General features: G+C 53.9%; 1 protein-coding gene across 1 annotated transcript; it reads left to right on the forward strand.

Moving 5' to 3' along the window:
- Positions 1–7,123: 7,123 nt before the first annotated feature.
- LOC111159031 (glycoprotein IX platelet) lies at positions 7,124–7,811 on the forward strand. The gene is made up of 2 exons (XM_022521387.1): positions 7,124–7,166; positions 7,267–7,811. The coding sequence occupies exon 2, from the start codon at positions 7,278–7,280 to the stop codon at positions 7,809–7,811; it is 534 nt and encodes a 177-aa protein (XP_022377095.1). The 5' UTR covers positions 7,124–7,166; positions 7,267–7,277.
- Positions 7,812–12,471: the final 4,660 nt, after the last annotated feature.

The following is a 12,471-nucleotide window of genomic DNA, read 5'->3' on the forward strand; positions in this document are numbered from 1 at the left end:
TTAGTTCTGAATATATTTGGGGGGCTGAGACAACAGGAATTGCTGATGGGTTGGGTAGCAGGTAGAGCCAAATCTTTGGAGGAGTTTTGTGGTGGAGAGAGGCAGGAAAAGTAGTGGTAACTGGAGGAAAATGCAGAACTAAGAAGGGTTTTTTAAAAGGACAATACTGTAGGTCATTTTTAACCTAATGGGAATGATCCAGTAAAGGATAAATTCCATGATGCAGGAGAGTGGGTAGCTGTGGGAGCAACGTCCTTGAGAAAGTGAAAGAGGCTAACCTTAAAAATAAAACCACCGGTTTCCTTGCCAGCAAAAACCGGGTTGATTCGGGAATAGCACAGAACTGCAAGCCACACAACCAAAGTACTACAAAACCTTAACAAGTCCATATAATAGAGGAGAGGACGGCTCCTTTATAGAGAAAGCGGTGGGAGGTGGGGCGGGGAGCTGGGAGGGGCTGTTAGAAACAAAAAGTCCATTGGAGTAAACTGGGAGCTCAAAGTGTAGTGGCTTTTCATTGGCTGAGTTGTGATGGTCTCCCATTGGCTGGGCTATTGCAGGGCGGGAGGAGAGGCGGGGGAAGAAACCTTCCTTCCACCTGCTGGGACAGTAAAGTAGCATCCAAGTGCAAGGTCCCTCTCTTCCTATCCGGTCTACCATTGACCAGAGAGGTAGGTGACCAGAGAGGTAGGGCACGAGCGCTCTCCCTGCCGGCCTCCCCACTCCGTTCTACACTAGACTTCCTTTCGTTCGTTTTCACAAAGGGGTCAGAAGGCAGAGCCCCAGAGCCGTTTGTCCTTCATACTGGTTTTCTCCTGCTGCTGTAAGAAATCACCGCACACTTAGAGGCTTACAGCAACACTCATTCCTTATCTCACAGTTTTCAAGGGGCAGAAGTGGGCACAAAGTGGAGGTGGGTTCTCTGCTTGAGGTCTCGCCAGGCTGTAATGATGGTGCGCCAGCCGGGCCATGCTCCTTCCCAGAGGCTCCAGGGCAGAATCCACTCGCTGGCTTATTGCAGCTGTCGGCACCATCCAGCTCCTGCTTTCTAGAAGCTTCCAAGCAGCAATCACGCATCCAGTCCTTCCTGTCGTCGAAAACCAACCTCTATGCTCGGGAGCCGAAGTAGGACACGAAGACGGAGTTTGGGAATAAAGAAGAATGATGGTTTTATTTTACTTTGCCAGGTGAAGGAGGCTGCAGCCGGCTAAAACCACAGACCCGCCAGGGGTAAAAGGCTGAGAGGGGTTTTATCGGAAAGTCCACGATCTGGGAGGTTTTGCTAGAAATCCGGTGCGTTTGCCCGCCACGCTTGTCATGTCTCCCACGCGGTCTGACACTTGGCGCTGGCACAGGCCGCACGAGTCTCGTTACGAAGTGGCCATACTGAACGAAAGGATCCTCCAGAAACACAAGTGAGGAGGGGGGGGCAAGAATGCGGAAGAGAAACCCTCGTTCCGTTGAAGTCGAGTTCCTTGCAGCATTAGCGTGCCCGTCTTCATTTCCACCCGCCTTCCCGTGTGTGCGGAGGGCCCACTCTCAAGGTCCAGACCTCTCCGACTTCCCTTTCTGCGGCGTCTCTCTCACTTCCTCTTCTGCTGGCGATCGCAGAGAGTTCTCTGCACTTAAGGGCTCACACGTCTAGATCAGGTCCTGCTGGAAAACCGCCCTTTTTAAAGGTCAGCTGAGCCGCAGAACACAACACAGCCACAGCAGGGTTGTCTCGTCGGATTCACCAGTTCTGAGGACTAGCGTGAAGGATCATGGGGGGACATTCCTAAGGCCTGTCTCATTGCAGCGGGTCGTTTTGGTGCGGTAGCAGGCGGGAAGGCAGAATGTGTGAGGACATGCCTCCACTGCAGGCCGATTGGCGGGTTTGCCCTCAGAGGAAGATGGGGGACAGTAACAGAAACCTGAAGACAGGCTTCACCGAGATAAAATTTTCTCTCTCTCTCCCTGGAAAAGTCCCAAGTAGGCATGCGTGAGCTGGATGGCAGTTCTAGAACCATTAAGGACCCAGGCTCCTTCTATCTTTTTGCTCTGCCATCCACAATTCAGGGCTACGCCCCAAGAACCAAGATGGCTTTCCCAGCCCCCACCTCCGCCGGGGGAAGCAGAACCATCACTTCTTCCTCTTTTCCTATTGGCCTACACTTGGTCACATGACTACATCTGAAGGCAAAGGAGGCTGGGAAATGTAGTCTTTAGCTTAAAGGCCACATGTTCAGCTAAAATTCTATTTGTGTGAAAGAAGGGAAGAGTGGACACTGAAGGACAGTGGTCATCCCTGGGTCAGCTTGTGAGGCCATGCCGTTGAAAGTATAAAAGTACAGTGATAAGGCCACCAGCCCGGAGACCTCAATGAAGCTGGAGAAGGACCAGAGTGGGTAGGCTCAAGGACTTGTGCTGGAATGGGGAGGTGTAGTCCAGAGGTGGGGCACTTGTATCAAGACTTCGAGGAGGAACAGTTGCTGATGATGACCAGTCTGGGGTAGGACCGTGAGGGTGAGTGGCTGTGGTAGACCTGAGGACAGGAGCACAGCTCCGGGAGAGGTCAACGGACTATGAGGCCAGGGTGACTAAGAGTCATCTGCATGAATGCTGGAATTACAGAGAAGGAGACAATGTTCATGGTGGACAGAAAGCCCTGTGCCCAAAGTGAGGGTCACCTAGAAGAGGAGTAACCAGGATGGGGAGCAGCAGGCAGGAGCAGGTGGCCCGGCAGACAACATGCATATCAAAAGAGCTGGGGTTTGAGTGAGGAAGAGAAATCCCAGAAAACAGCAAGAAGAGGCAAGAGGACAGGGTCCTGGGGGAGAGCTGGGTTCCCATTCTAGAAATGGAGGAAGATGTCAGAGGAGGAGTGAGGGGGTGAGGGTTACTTGAGAGAAGTGGAAGACAGGGCCAGAGAAGGGGACATGGAGTGAGTAGAGAACCACCCCGAAGGGGACAAAGTCCACAGATATGCAGAAGACAGTTGGCCAACTTGGCGGTTCATGGGATTTGGCAGTGGGGGGAGGGAGGACATCCCTAATGGTGCCCCAGGTTTCCAGCTGGGTGACTGGGTGGTTGCAGGTGGCCCTCTCTAAGGTGGAAAACACTAGGAGAGCTGGCTTTTGGGGGAAAGACACCCAGGTTTAGGCCATGGTGGGTATGAGCCTCCTGTAGAACACTCAGAGGGGATGTCCAGGTAGGACAGGATGTGCACGTCTGGGCTGGCATTGGAGATAGGTGGGCAAGCGGGGGCAGCTGTACTGGAAGCCAAGAGAGAATGTATATGACTGAGATAGGACTTGGTGCCCTCGGGAAGTAGCAACTGTATCTGGGTTCGTTGTCAACCCAAGGGGCTGAGGGAAGAGAACAGGGAGCGTGCTGGGGTGTTCAAAACATGCACACACACATACACATGTGCACACACACCAGATTTTTCCAGAATAAAGGAGGTCATAAGCATGTTTACAGACTGAGAGGATGGAGGGGGGCAGGCAGAGTGGGCTTCCATAAATAGGGATTGGGGAGGTGACCTAGTAAGGAGCCTGAAGGGGCAGGAGTGGAGAATGCCTTAGTTTCTCCACAGGAAAAATGGCATAGGATACTGGGTCAGCCAACTTGGGCAGCCCTGGAAGGAGCATCCCCACCTCAGGAAGCCCAAAGAGCTGCCCTTCTCCCACCCTCAGCCCCCACAAAGTCCTGTCTGACCGAGATAAGGAGAGCGAGGCACACTCTTCATGCCCAGAAATTCTTAAATAAAAGTTGCCATGTCCATACAATGGAACTATGGCAAACACTGGTGACATATGTGGGTGTATTCGCAGGTGGAAAAAGGAGGTTCCAGGAGAGCGTGGGTCCCAAGTGACCCAATTCAGGGTAAGAAAAGAAATACGCACTGGAAAAAAAAATAATAATAAAAGGCAGTCTTGCTTGATATTGGAATTGAGGGAACATTTTACTGTTTTCTTCCTGCTCATCTGAACATTCAATTTTTCCACCACAAAAATGAGTTTTCATGTATGCTGCTTTTTGTTTGGCCTTTTTTTTTTTTTTTTTTTGGCTTTTTTTTTTTTTTAAGTTGTATATGCTAAAAAATAAGAGGGAAGTCTCAGAGGTCCAAGAGGAAGAGCGTGTGCCCAACTAGGTCAGGAAACACAACCTGGGGGCTGGGGGGCACCCACTCACCGGGACTCCTTCCCCACATGCTGTAAAGCATGCAGGAAGATGAAGATGGGACAAGCCCAGGCATCCACAAGTGGGAGAAGGGAAGGTCCATGGAGGCTGAGGTTCCTGGTCTGGGGTCCAGGTTCTGATGAGAGTGGTCACCAAGTACCTACCAGGTGACCCCAGCAACAGCGGTCATAACTCCAAGGGACCGAATGACACCTTCCCTCCCCGCCCTGCTCTGGGCCAGGGATCAGAAGGTTGGGGAGGCTGGCCCTTTGGGCATCACAGGAAGGTCAATGCCCAGCGCCTTCTCTGGAGGGCAGAGCTGGGCTGAGTGGAAGGCGAGAATCCAAGCATCCTCCAGGGCCAGCAGGAGAGACCCCAGCCTTCTGGCCATTGGGGAGGACAGAGGCTAGCCTGAGAAGGGCACACAGTAAGAAATAAGGAGGCCCACGTTCTCAAGTCGTCCTGAGCAAGGACAGTTTATCACAGTTTGTTCTACCAGAATGGGGTATTACTTCATACTCTTGTGCATTTCACTCTTGCTGCTCAGCAACACAATGGAAATTCCTCCAACAACATGATTCATGTGGTTTTATTTCATTTAGTGTGATGTCCGTCTAATATCCCGTGGTGTGCATGACTGGTAACTGTTCCTTTCGTTTCCAGCTTTTTGCCGCCATTAACAATGCTGCAATGCACAGCCTTGGGTACTTAAAACCAAGCCCAAGCCAATCCCAGGTGTCCTAGAAGCAGCAGGCCATGCATGGGGCCACGGTACCACGGGGGCAAAGGAGTCTCTCAGGGAGTCAGGCTTCCCCTCTGAGTGGTCTGCTGGCATCTGCACAACGAGGGGTCGGGTTAGAAGATCGGGGTCCTCCTGCTGATGGAATCTTTCAGAGTCAAATCGCTGGCTCACCCCGGCAATCAGCCGGCGCAGACTAAGGAAGGACCTGTGAGGTGCAGGCGCTGACCTCGGCGCGTGGCTTGACCACGGACACAGCCCTCAGGGAGCTGCTGTGCTGTCGGGGAGAAGCAGATGACAGATACACCGATGAACGGGAGCATGCCTTGAAGCAAGCTCCAAGTTGCGAGATGCTAAAAAAATAAAACACCCACACTCTGTGTGAACATAAGGCACGCTCATGTGGGTCTAGAGTAGTGTGCAAACGGGGTGTTGAAAGTGCCCCTGAGGGGCGCCTGGCTGGTTCAGTCTGTTCAGCGTCTGCCCTCAGCTCAGGTCAGGTCATGATCTCAGGGTCCTGGGATCGAGCCTCACGCCGGGCTCCCTGCTCAGTGGAGAGTCTGCTTCTCCCTCTGCCCTTCCTTGTGCTCCCTCTCTCTCTCTCTGTCTGTCTCAATTAAATAAAGAAAATCTTTAAAAATAGATAAATAAACTGAAAATCCACTTATCTTTTAAAGAGAACTCTGTATCATTAACGAAAATGGAAAACTGATGTCACTCCCCTGTAGTGACAGAAATAAATAAAATGCAGATTAAAAAACAATCTTAAAGTCTAGCTAGAGACCAATGACTGATGGAGACGGAGCCATGGGCCTGCAGCATCCCATGAAAGAGAAAGATCAGGAGGTTATTAGAAAATGCTGAAGATGCAGTGACACCAAAAAGTGACTTTCTCCTTGACCTATTCCGAAGAACCAAAGAAAATCCAAAATGACATTGTTCTCCCGCCATAGGATTCTCTGCCCACGGGAGCTGCCCCAGCCACACCCTGCGTATGCAAGCAGAACAGGGATGATTGCTCCCATTTTACAGATAAGGAAATAGGAGATTTGGAGGCCTCCAAGGCCTCATCTTCCTGGAAGCCTTCCCCACCTCCTGAGACCTGATGAGGGGCCTCCTTGGTTCTCCTCCAGGCCCAGCGAGGCACTGGTAGTCCACAGCGATGACCTGTAGGACGCCCGTCTGTAAACAGGGGCTGACCTACCATTTAGGGCCCAACTCCCTGGGACCCCAAGGGCCCGCTGCCTCCGGAGACAGCCCCCCAGGGCTGCATGCGGGGGATAAGCCAGGCTATTTTCATCATTTCCTTCCTCCCACTTCAGCAGTGGCCACCAGCGGCTTTGCATAGAGCTGTCATCTCAGCCTCGACCAGGACAATTCAGGGCACAGAAAGGAGTGCTGGCTGCAGGCCTACAAGTAAGTGGTACTCTTATTACCCAGGACCACCTCCCACAGCGTGCCCCCACCCGGGCGGGACGGTGGGAGAGGAGGCCAGCCACCGGCCCACCTCTGTCCCCCCTTCAACTTTCCCCTCCAGAAGACGGGCAGGGGGAGGGCACTGGCTCTGAGACACTGGCTCCTTGGTTGATTCAACTAATTTTCACAACCTGCTGTGGGCCAGGCCCTGAGGGGAGAGCCTGTCTTAGGAAGGCGAAGCAAGTCAGAGACCCAGGCAAGAGCCTGGAGCTCAGGAGGCCTGAGTTGGCCTCGGTTCTGTGACACAGACCGCCAGGTGACCCTGCACGGGTCGCACTCTGTCTCCAGGCCTCGATTTCCCCAACTCTGAGTGTTAGCCTCGATGCATGGCTTTCCAGAGGGAGCCCCTTTGGGGGCTCCTCCTGGTCCCCATCTCAGTGTCTTCATCCTGCTGTTTTCTACACGGGTATCACCGAAGAGATCACTGGGCCACAGGCCAGCTGCGGACATCTATGGCGCAAGGTGCTCTGTGAAGTCTGCAGCACCAGCCTGTCCCCGGGCTTGGGCATGGGGGCTGCGAGCAGCCTGGGGGCCGGGAGTCGGGACTGGGAAGCATCTGGCAAGCATTTGCAGCCCTCCCCACCCCACTGAGGAGGGGCTGACCTCCTGGCTCCTTCCCAAGAGCCTTCTTACCCTCATTCCCCGCCCCCACCCCACAGCTACACTCACCATCCTGCCTTCTGAGTGTCCTGGGAGGCTCAGCGAGGCCTGGGTTGGGCACACTTCACCTCCTGCCGTCATTACCACCCCATTCCACAGAGCAGAAGGCTGAGGCCTGAGAAGGGAGGTGAGTTTTCCTTTGTCCCAGGTTGGTCCCACTGGCCGTTGGCTGGCAGGGGGTGTGGGCTGCCAGGCTCTCCGTCCCCTCACGGCCACTCTGCCCACAGCCAGCCTGCCAATGCCTTCCTGGGGGGCCCTGTTGCTGCTCTGGGCTGCCGCACAGGCTACCAACGACTGCCCCACCGAGTGTACCTGCCGGGCCCTGGAAACCATGGGGCTGTGGGTAGACTGTCAGGGACAGGGGCTCACGGCCCTGCCCGCGCTGCCTGTCCACACCCGTCACCTCCTGCTGGCTAATAACAGCCTGAGCTCTGTGCCCCCTGGCGCCTTCGACTACCTGCCCCAGCTGCAGATCCTCGACGTGACGCAGAACCCCTGGCACTGTGACTGCAGCCTCACCTACCTGCGTCTCTGGCTGGAGGACCACACGCCCGAGGCCTTGCTGCATGTCCGCTGCGCCAGCCCCGAGCTTGCCACGGCCCGCCCCCTGGGCCAGCTCACGGGCTTCGAGCTGGGGAGCTGCGGCTGGCAGCTCCCAGAGTCCTGGACCTACCCAGGGCTCTGGTGGGATGTGCTGCTGATTGTCGTGGCCATGCTGGGCCTGGCTCTCCTGGCCGGCCTCCTGTGCACTGCTACAGAGATCTTTGACTGAGGCCAGGTCCCCAGGGTCACCTCCCCAGAGTCCCCAGAGTCCCTCCCCAGGCCCCGCCAGGCCTGGGCATCAGGGCCACCAGTAACTCAAAATAAACTGGCTGCTCGACCATTTTATCCAAGTTCAGAATTTTGGTTATTTTTCCTTTCAGCACCCAAGTCTGGCTCTTTCTGGAAAACTGGGTCCATTTTGTTATAACCAGATACCAACTGGGGCTTCTCTGTCCCCCAGTGCGGGGATTGTCCCATCTCCTCCACACCAGCTACCCTCCATCCCAGTCTGTGGACATCCCGAGCCCTTCCTCCGGGTCCCAGGCTGTCACAGTCCTCATGCTCTCCTCCATCCTGGCACCTACTTCCTGCATGGGCCACTTCAGAGGGGCCACGCAAATGTCACATCAGCTTTTAGCTCCTCTCTTAATTCCACAGAAAGTGTGCTCTCCCCCCACCACGGCAGCAAGCAGAGCAGGAGGCACAGAAGAACGTGGGTGGGGAGGAGGAGAGCCATTTCCTTCTCTGACAGACATAACCTTGAAAGGCACACACACCACTGTTTCCTTTTGGCCATGAAGACACCTGCTCACCTGGTCCCATCCTTCCTCATCTTCTCTGATAAGCTTTCTCTCTTCTTCCTCTTCTCTAGCCCTCTTCTTCAGAAACAAAACAACAAATTCTTCCCTTTCGCATGGAAACTCCGGCGGCTGACACGAGACAGCCGCAAACTGGAGTCCTACTTCCATCCCCAGCAATGGCCACCAAATTCTTCAAATAAGACACTTCTCTCCCTCAGAGGAATTCTGATGCCAGCAGTTAAGCTAATAATCTTTTCTCCACCATGTGAGAGAATATTGCTGGGTCTGTTCTGGCCACCCCAAACCCCGATATAATTACACTGAGGCCCTTCCCTCGAGGAGACCCATTCAGTGGACCTGTGGCTCAGAGGGTCCCGCAGGGAAGGCCAGGTGGGCACAGAACCGCAGAGTGGAGCAGGAGGCCCAAATTTGGGGGTGGGGAGGGGCTTTAGGGAGAGGTGGAGCCTGCGGCAAACCCGTGAGCGGGCGTTCTACCTAAGGCTCCCTGCAGACTGTGGACCTGAGCACCAAGTCTTCCCAAGCTTCCAGGGAGGGTTGGAAATCTACATCTGTGTGGGACATCTCGGACTCAAGTGTTAGCAACTAAATCCAAAACCTGTTACGGAAATACCAACAGCACAAATAAAACCCAGTAATCGGCTGGATGGGGTGCACGGGCTGGGAGTCAGTGATTTCGGCAGTCGGATCAGCTGTCTCGTGAGAACGGGAAAAGCTGGCACTGAGGATGTGTGCGGCCCTGCATGAAGGACGGGCCATGGGTCCTTCTTCTCGTACCCCGGGAGGAAGGTACTGCTCCCTCACACTGGCCAGAGGACACAAGCCCAGGACCTCTGACAGTCACTTCACAGGCCTGATCCATGACAGCTCCCCTTTCACACCTGAAAAGTGCCACCTTGAAAGCTTCCTGAGACTAAGGACCTTCGGCCCCCCACTCTCTGGGCGGGGTGCCCCTAACTTCTGCTCGTGCTCCTTCCTGAGCCCAACACCTGCAGCCACAGGTCTGGGCACAATAGCAATCATAAACCTTGATTCTTCCAGCTGAGCGGCTGGTCCCATGAGAACCTTCCAGGATCCCGAGGAGCACAGTATCCCCAGTGCCGAGGATGATGTCCCCGTGGGCATTGGGAGGAGAGGGACTGTCAGCAGCTGGGCAGGCATCTCCCACGGTGAATGGAGGATTCAGACGAGAATCCTCAGGGAGATAGGTGCACTGGGAGATTCAATTTGCCACCTGCATTGTCCCAGTGGTCTTTGGCCCAGGCCAGCAAAGTGGCCACCACAGAGCCACGTACACAGTCCCTGCCCGCTCCCCAGCCACCAAACCAGCAACCACAGATCCTACCACCACGACCAACCATCCCCCACTGGCCACCGCTGTCCCCTACAGGACCGCAGTACCTCACCACTCCTGATGCCAGGAACACCAGCCCCAGCACCGCCACTATTGGCGTCCATGTGGCCTGCCCGCAGGCCTCACATTTGGCTCCCCTCATCCTCTCCACCATGGCCACAGAACATTCGCCCTGGAAGGTGACACTGTCTCCCACCACCAGCCCTCTGCCGCCTCCGTCACCACTAGCTCCACCGCATTTTCAAAATCAAGCCACATGGGGAGAATTTGCTGAGGCGACTTTGACCAGCTGCCGCCACCAGTCCCTCCTTGCCAGCCACTGACCCCTCCACTGACTGCACCAGGGGGGCTGTTCACCAGCAAGCCTTCTGCCCTGCTCCAGGCTCCCGCTCAGTATGGCTCCCTGGGGCCCGCTGGGAGCCCCATGCTAGTCCTCTGCATTCCTCTGGCCAGTGGGCGAGCAGACAGAGTGAAGGGGAAAGCACAGATGTTCCTGGCCAGGCCTAGAAGTGGTAGCCATGGCTTTTGCAAGCAGTCATTGTCCAGAACCAGGAACCGGCCCCGCCCTAACCGCAGGGAGGCATGGCACAGTGCTCTTCCTGGGTGCCCAGCCATGGCAGCAGGTGGGCCTCTGGCTACCGCCCGCCCTAACAGGTCTATGTGAAGCTAATGGTGCTGGATCAGAAGGCGGACCCAGTGTCGAGAGGGTGTCTACAAAGGGTGGGCTCTCTGGGGGTTGGGGGAGCACACACGGAGTCCTGGCCCTGAGCTGCAGCCACACCCAGCCGCTGATACAGTGCCAGGGCGCACGTGTTTTGCATATACACTCAGCTGCACCTCCTGTGAGTGCATGCGATCAGTCTCCCAGCCAGGACCTTCACCATCTCCAGCCCCTGCAGATGACACGTCTAACAAGATGAGAGCTGATTCCTTGGTAAGCAAAGAAGAATGCGCTCCATCTCTCGAAAAGGGCCTGAGAGGGCACCCGGGTGGCTTAGTTGGCTGAGTGACTGCCTTCAGTTCAGGTCATGATCCTGGAATCACGGGATCGAGGCTTGCATCAGGCTCCCTGCTCGACAGGGAGTCTGCTTCTCCCTGACCTTACCCCTCTCATGTTCGCTTGCTTTCATTCTCTCTCTCTCTCAAATAAATAAATAAAATCTTTAAAAAGAAAGAGAGAAAACAAAACAAAACCTGAGCCCGCCTTGTGTGTGTGCCCAAGATGGCAGAATATAGAAGACTCTTGTCCCTGCTCAGCTCTGTCCCTGCAAGGGAACAGTTGAGTACGTGGCCTGGGAAATCTTTGAAGAACAGCATCCGAATCCAAAGACATCCCCGGGCCTCTGATTGGCAGCTTTCTAAACAGCTCCGGGGCTGGAATCCTCATTTTCAAACACTACAGGTGGTAGGCAGTGATGTCTTACACTTCAGACTTCGCGAAATGTCTCAAAATCTTGGGAAAGTCTTTTTTTAGCTAGATCTCTAATGAAGTGGGTTAAATTCAGAGAGGAAAGCTAAACTGTATTACCTTCTTAATTTAAAAAAATTAAAATACCTCAAGGTTGTCAGGGCAACCACACAGAAGGATCCAGATGGAGCCCTTGACAGACCCAATGATCCTGTTTCTGTTCAGACTCTTACAGGGACAGAGATAAAAATCCTATTTCTTTCTTTTGGGTCTGCGTATCCCTACTAAGTAGAAAAAAATGTGAGGTTTACAAAGACATCATGAAAGGAGAAGTGGGGCGCCGAGGTTCAGCCAACCTGCTGGGTTCCTTATCGAAAGCTTCAGGGTGCCGACCTGTGAGTAAAAGCATGAACAGGAATACAGGCACTTGGTGCTTTCGGTTCTAAAAGGACTCCACGCACCTGCATCGCAACCTGAATAACTAGCTCTTACTTTGAGTTCAGAAAGTGTGGTTACCTTATAAAGTCTTTTAACCAAGTCTTTGTATATATATATATATTTTTTTTTAAGATTTTATTTATTTATTTGTCAAAGAGAGAGAGAGCGAGCGAGAGTGAGCACAGGCAGATAGAGTGACAGGCAGAGGCAGAGGGAGAAGCAGGCTCCCCGCTGAGCAAGGAGCCCGATGTGGGACTCGATCCCAGGACCCTGGGATCATGACCTGAGCCGAAAGCAGCCGCTTAACCAACTGAGCCACCCAGGTGTCCCTGTATATATATATATTTTTAAAGATTTTATTTATTTATTTGACAGAGATCACAAGTAGGCAGAGAAGCAGGCAGAGAGAGAGAGGAGGAAGCAGGCTCCCTGCTGAGCAGACAGCCCAATGCGGGGCTCGATCCCAGAACCCTGGGATCATGACCTGAGCCGAAGGCAGAGGCTTTAACCCACTGAGCCACCCAGGCGCCCCAGTCTTTGTATATTTATGTAGGATCCTTCAACAAACGTGGATTGTTTTATTCTGTAACTGAAGCCACCCATTCATTTTGTCTTTAAAAGGTCAGAGTCGGGGGTGCCTGGGTGGCTCACTTGGTTGGGCGTTTGTCTTCAGCTCAGGTGGTGATCCTGGAGTCTTGGGATCGAGTCCCGCATCAGGCTCCCTGCTGGGCAGGGAGTCTGTTTCTCCCTCTGACCCTCCCCCTCCTCATGCTCTCTCTCTTATCCTCTCTCTCTCTCTCTCTCTCTCAAATAAATAAATAAAATCTTTTTTAAAACATTTTAAAAAATGTCTGGAGTGGGGACTCGGGGG

This window comes from Enhydra lutris, unplaced genomic scaffold, assembly GCF_002288905.1.
Source record: "Enhydra lutris kenyoni isolate GAN:26980312 unplaced genomic scaffold, ASM228890v2 scaffoldscaffold66, whole genome shotgun sequence".
In the NCBI taxonomy this organism is placed as follows: Eukaryota; Metazoa; Chordata; class Mammalia; order Carnivora; family Mustelidae; genus Enhydra; species Enhydra lutris.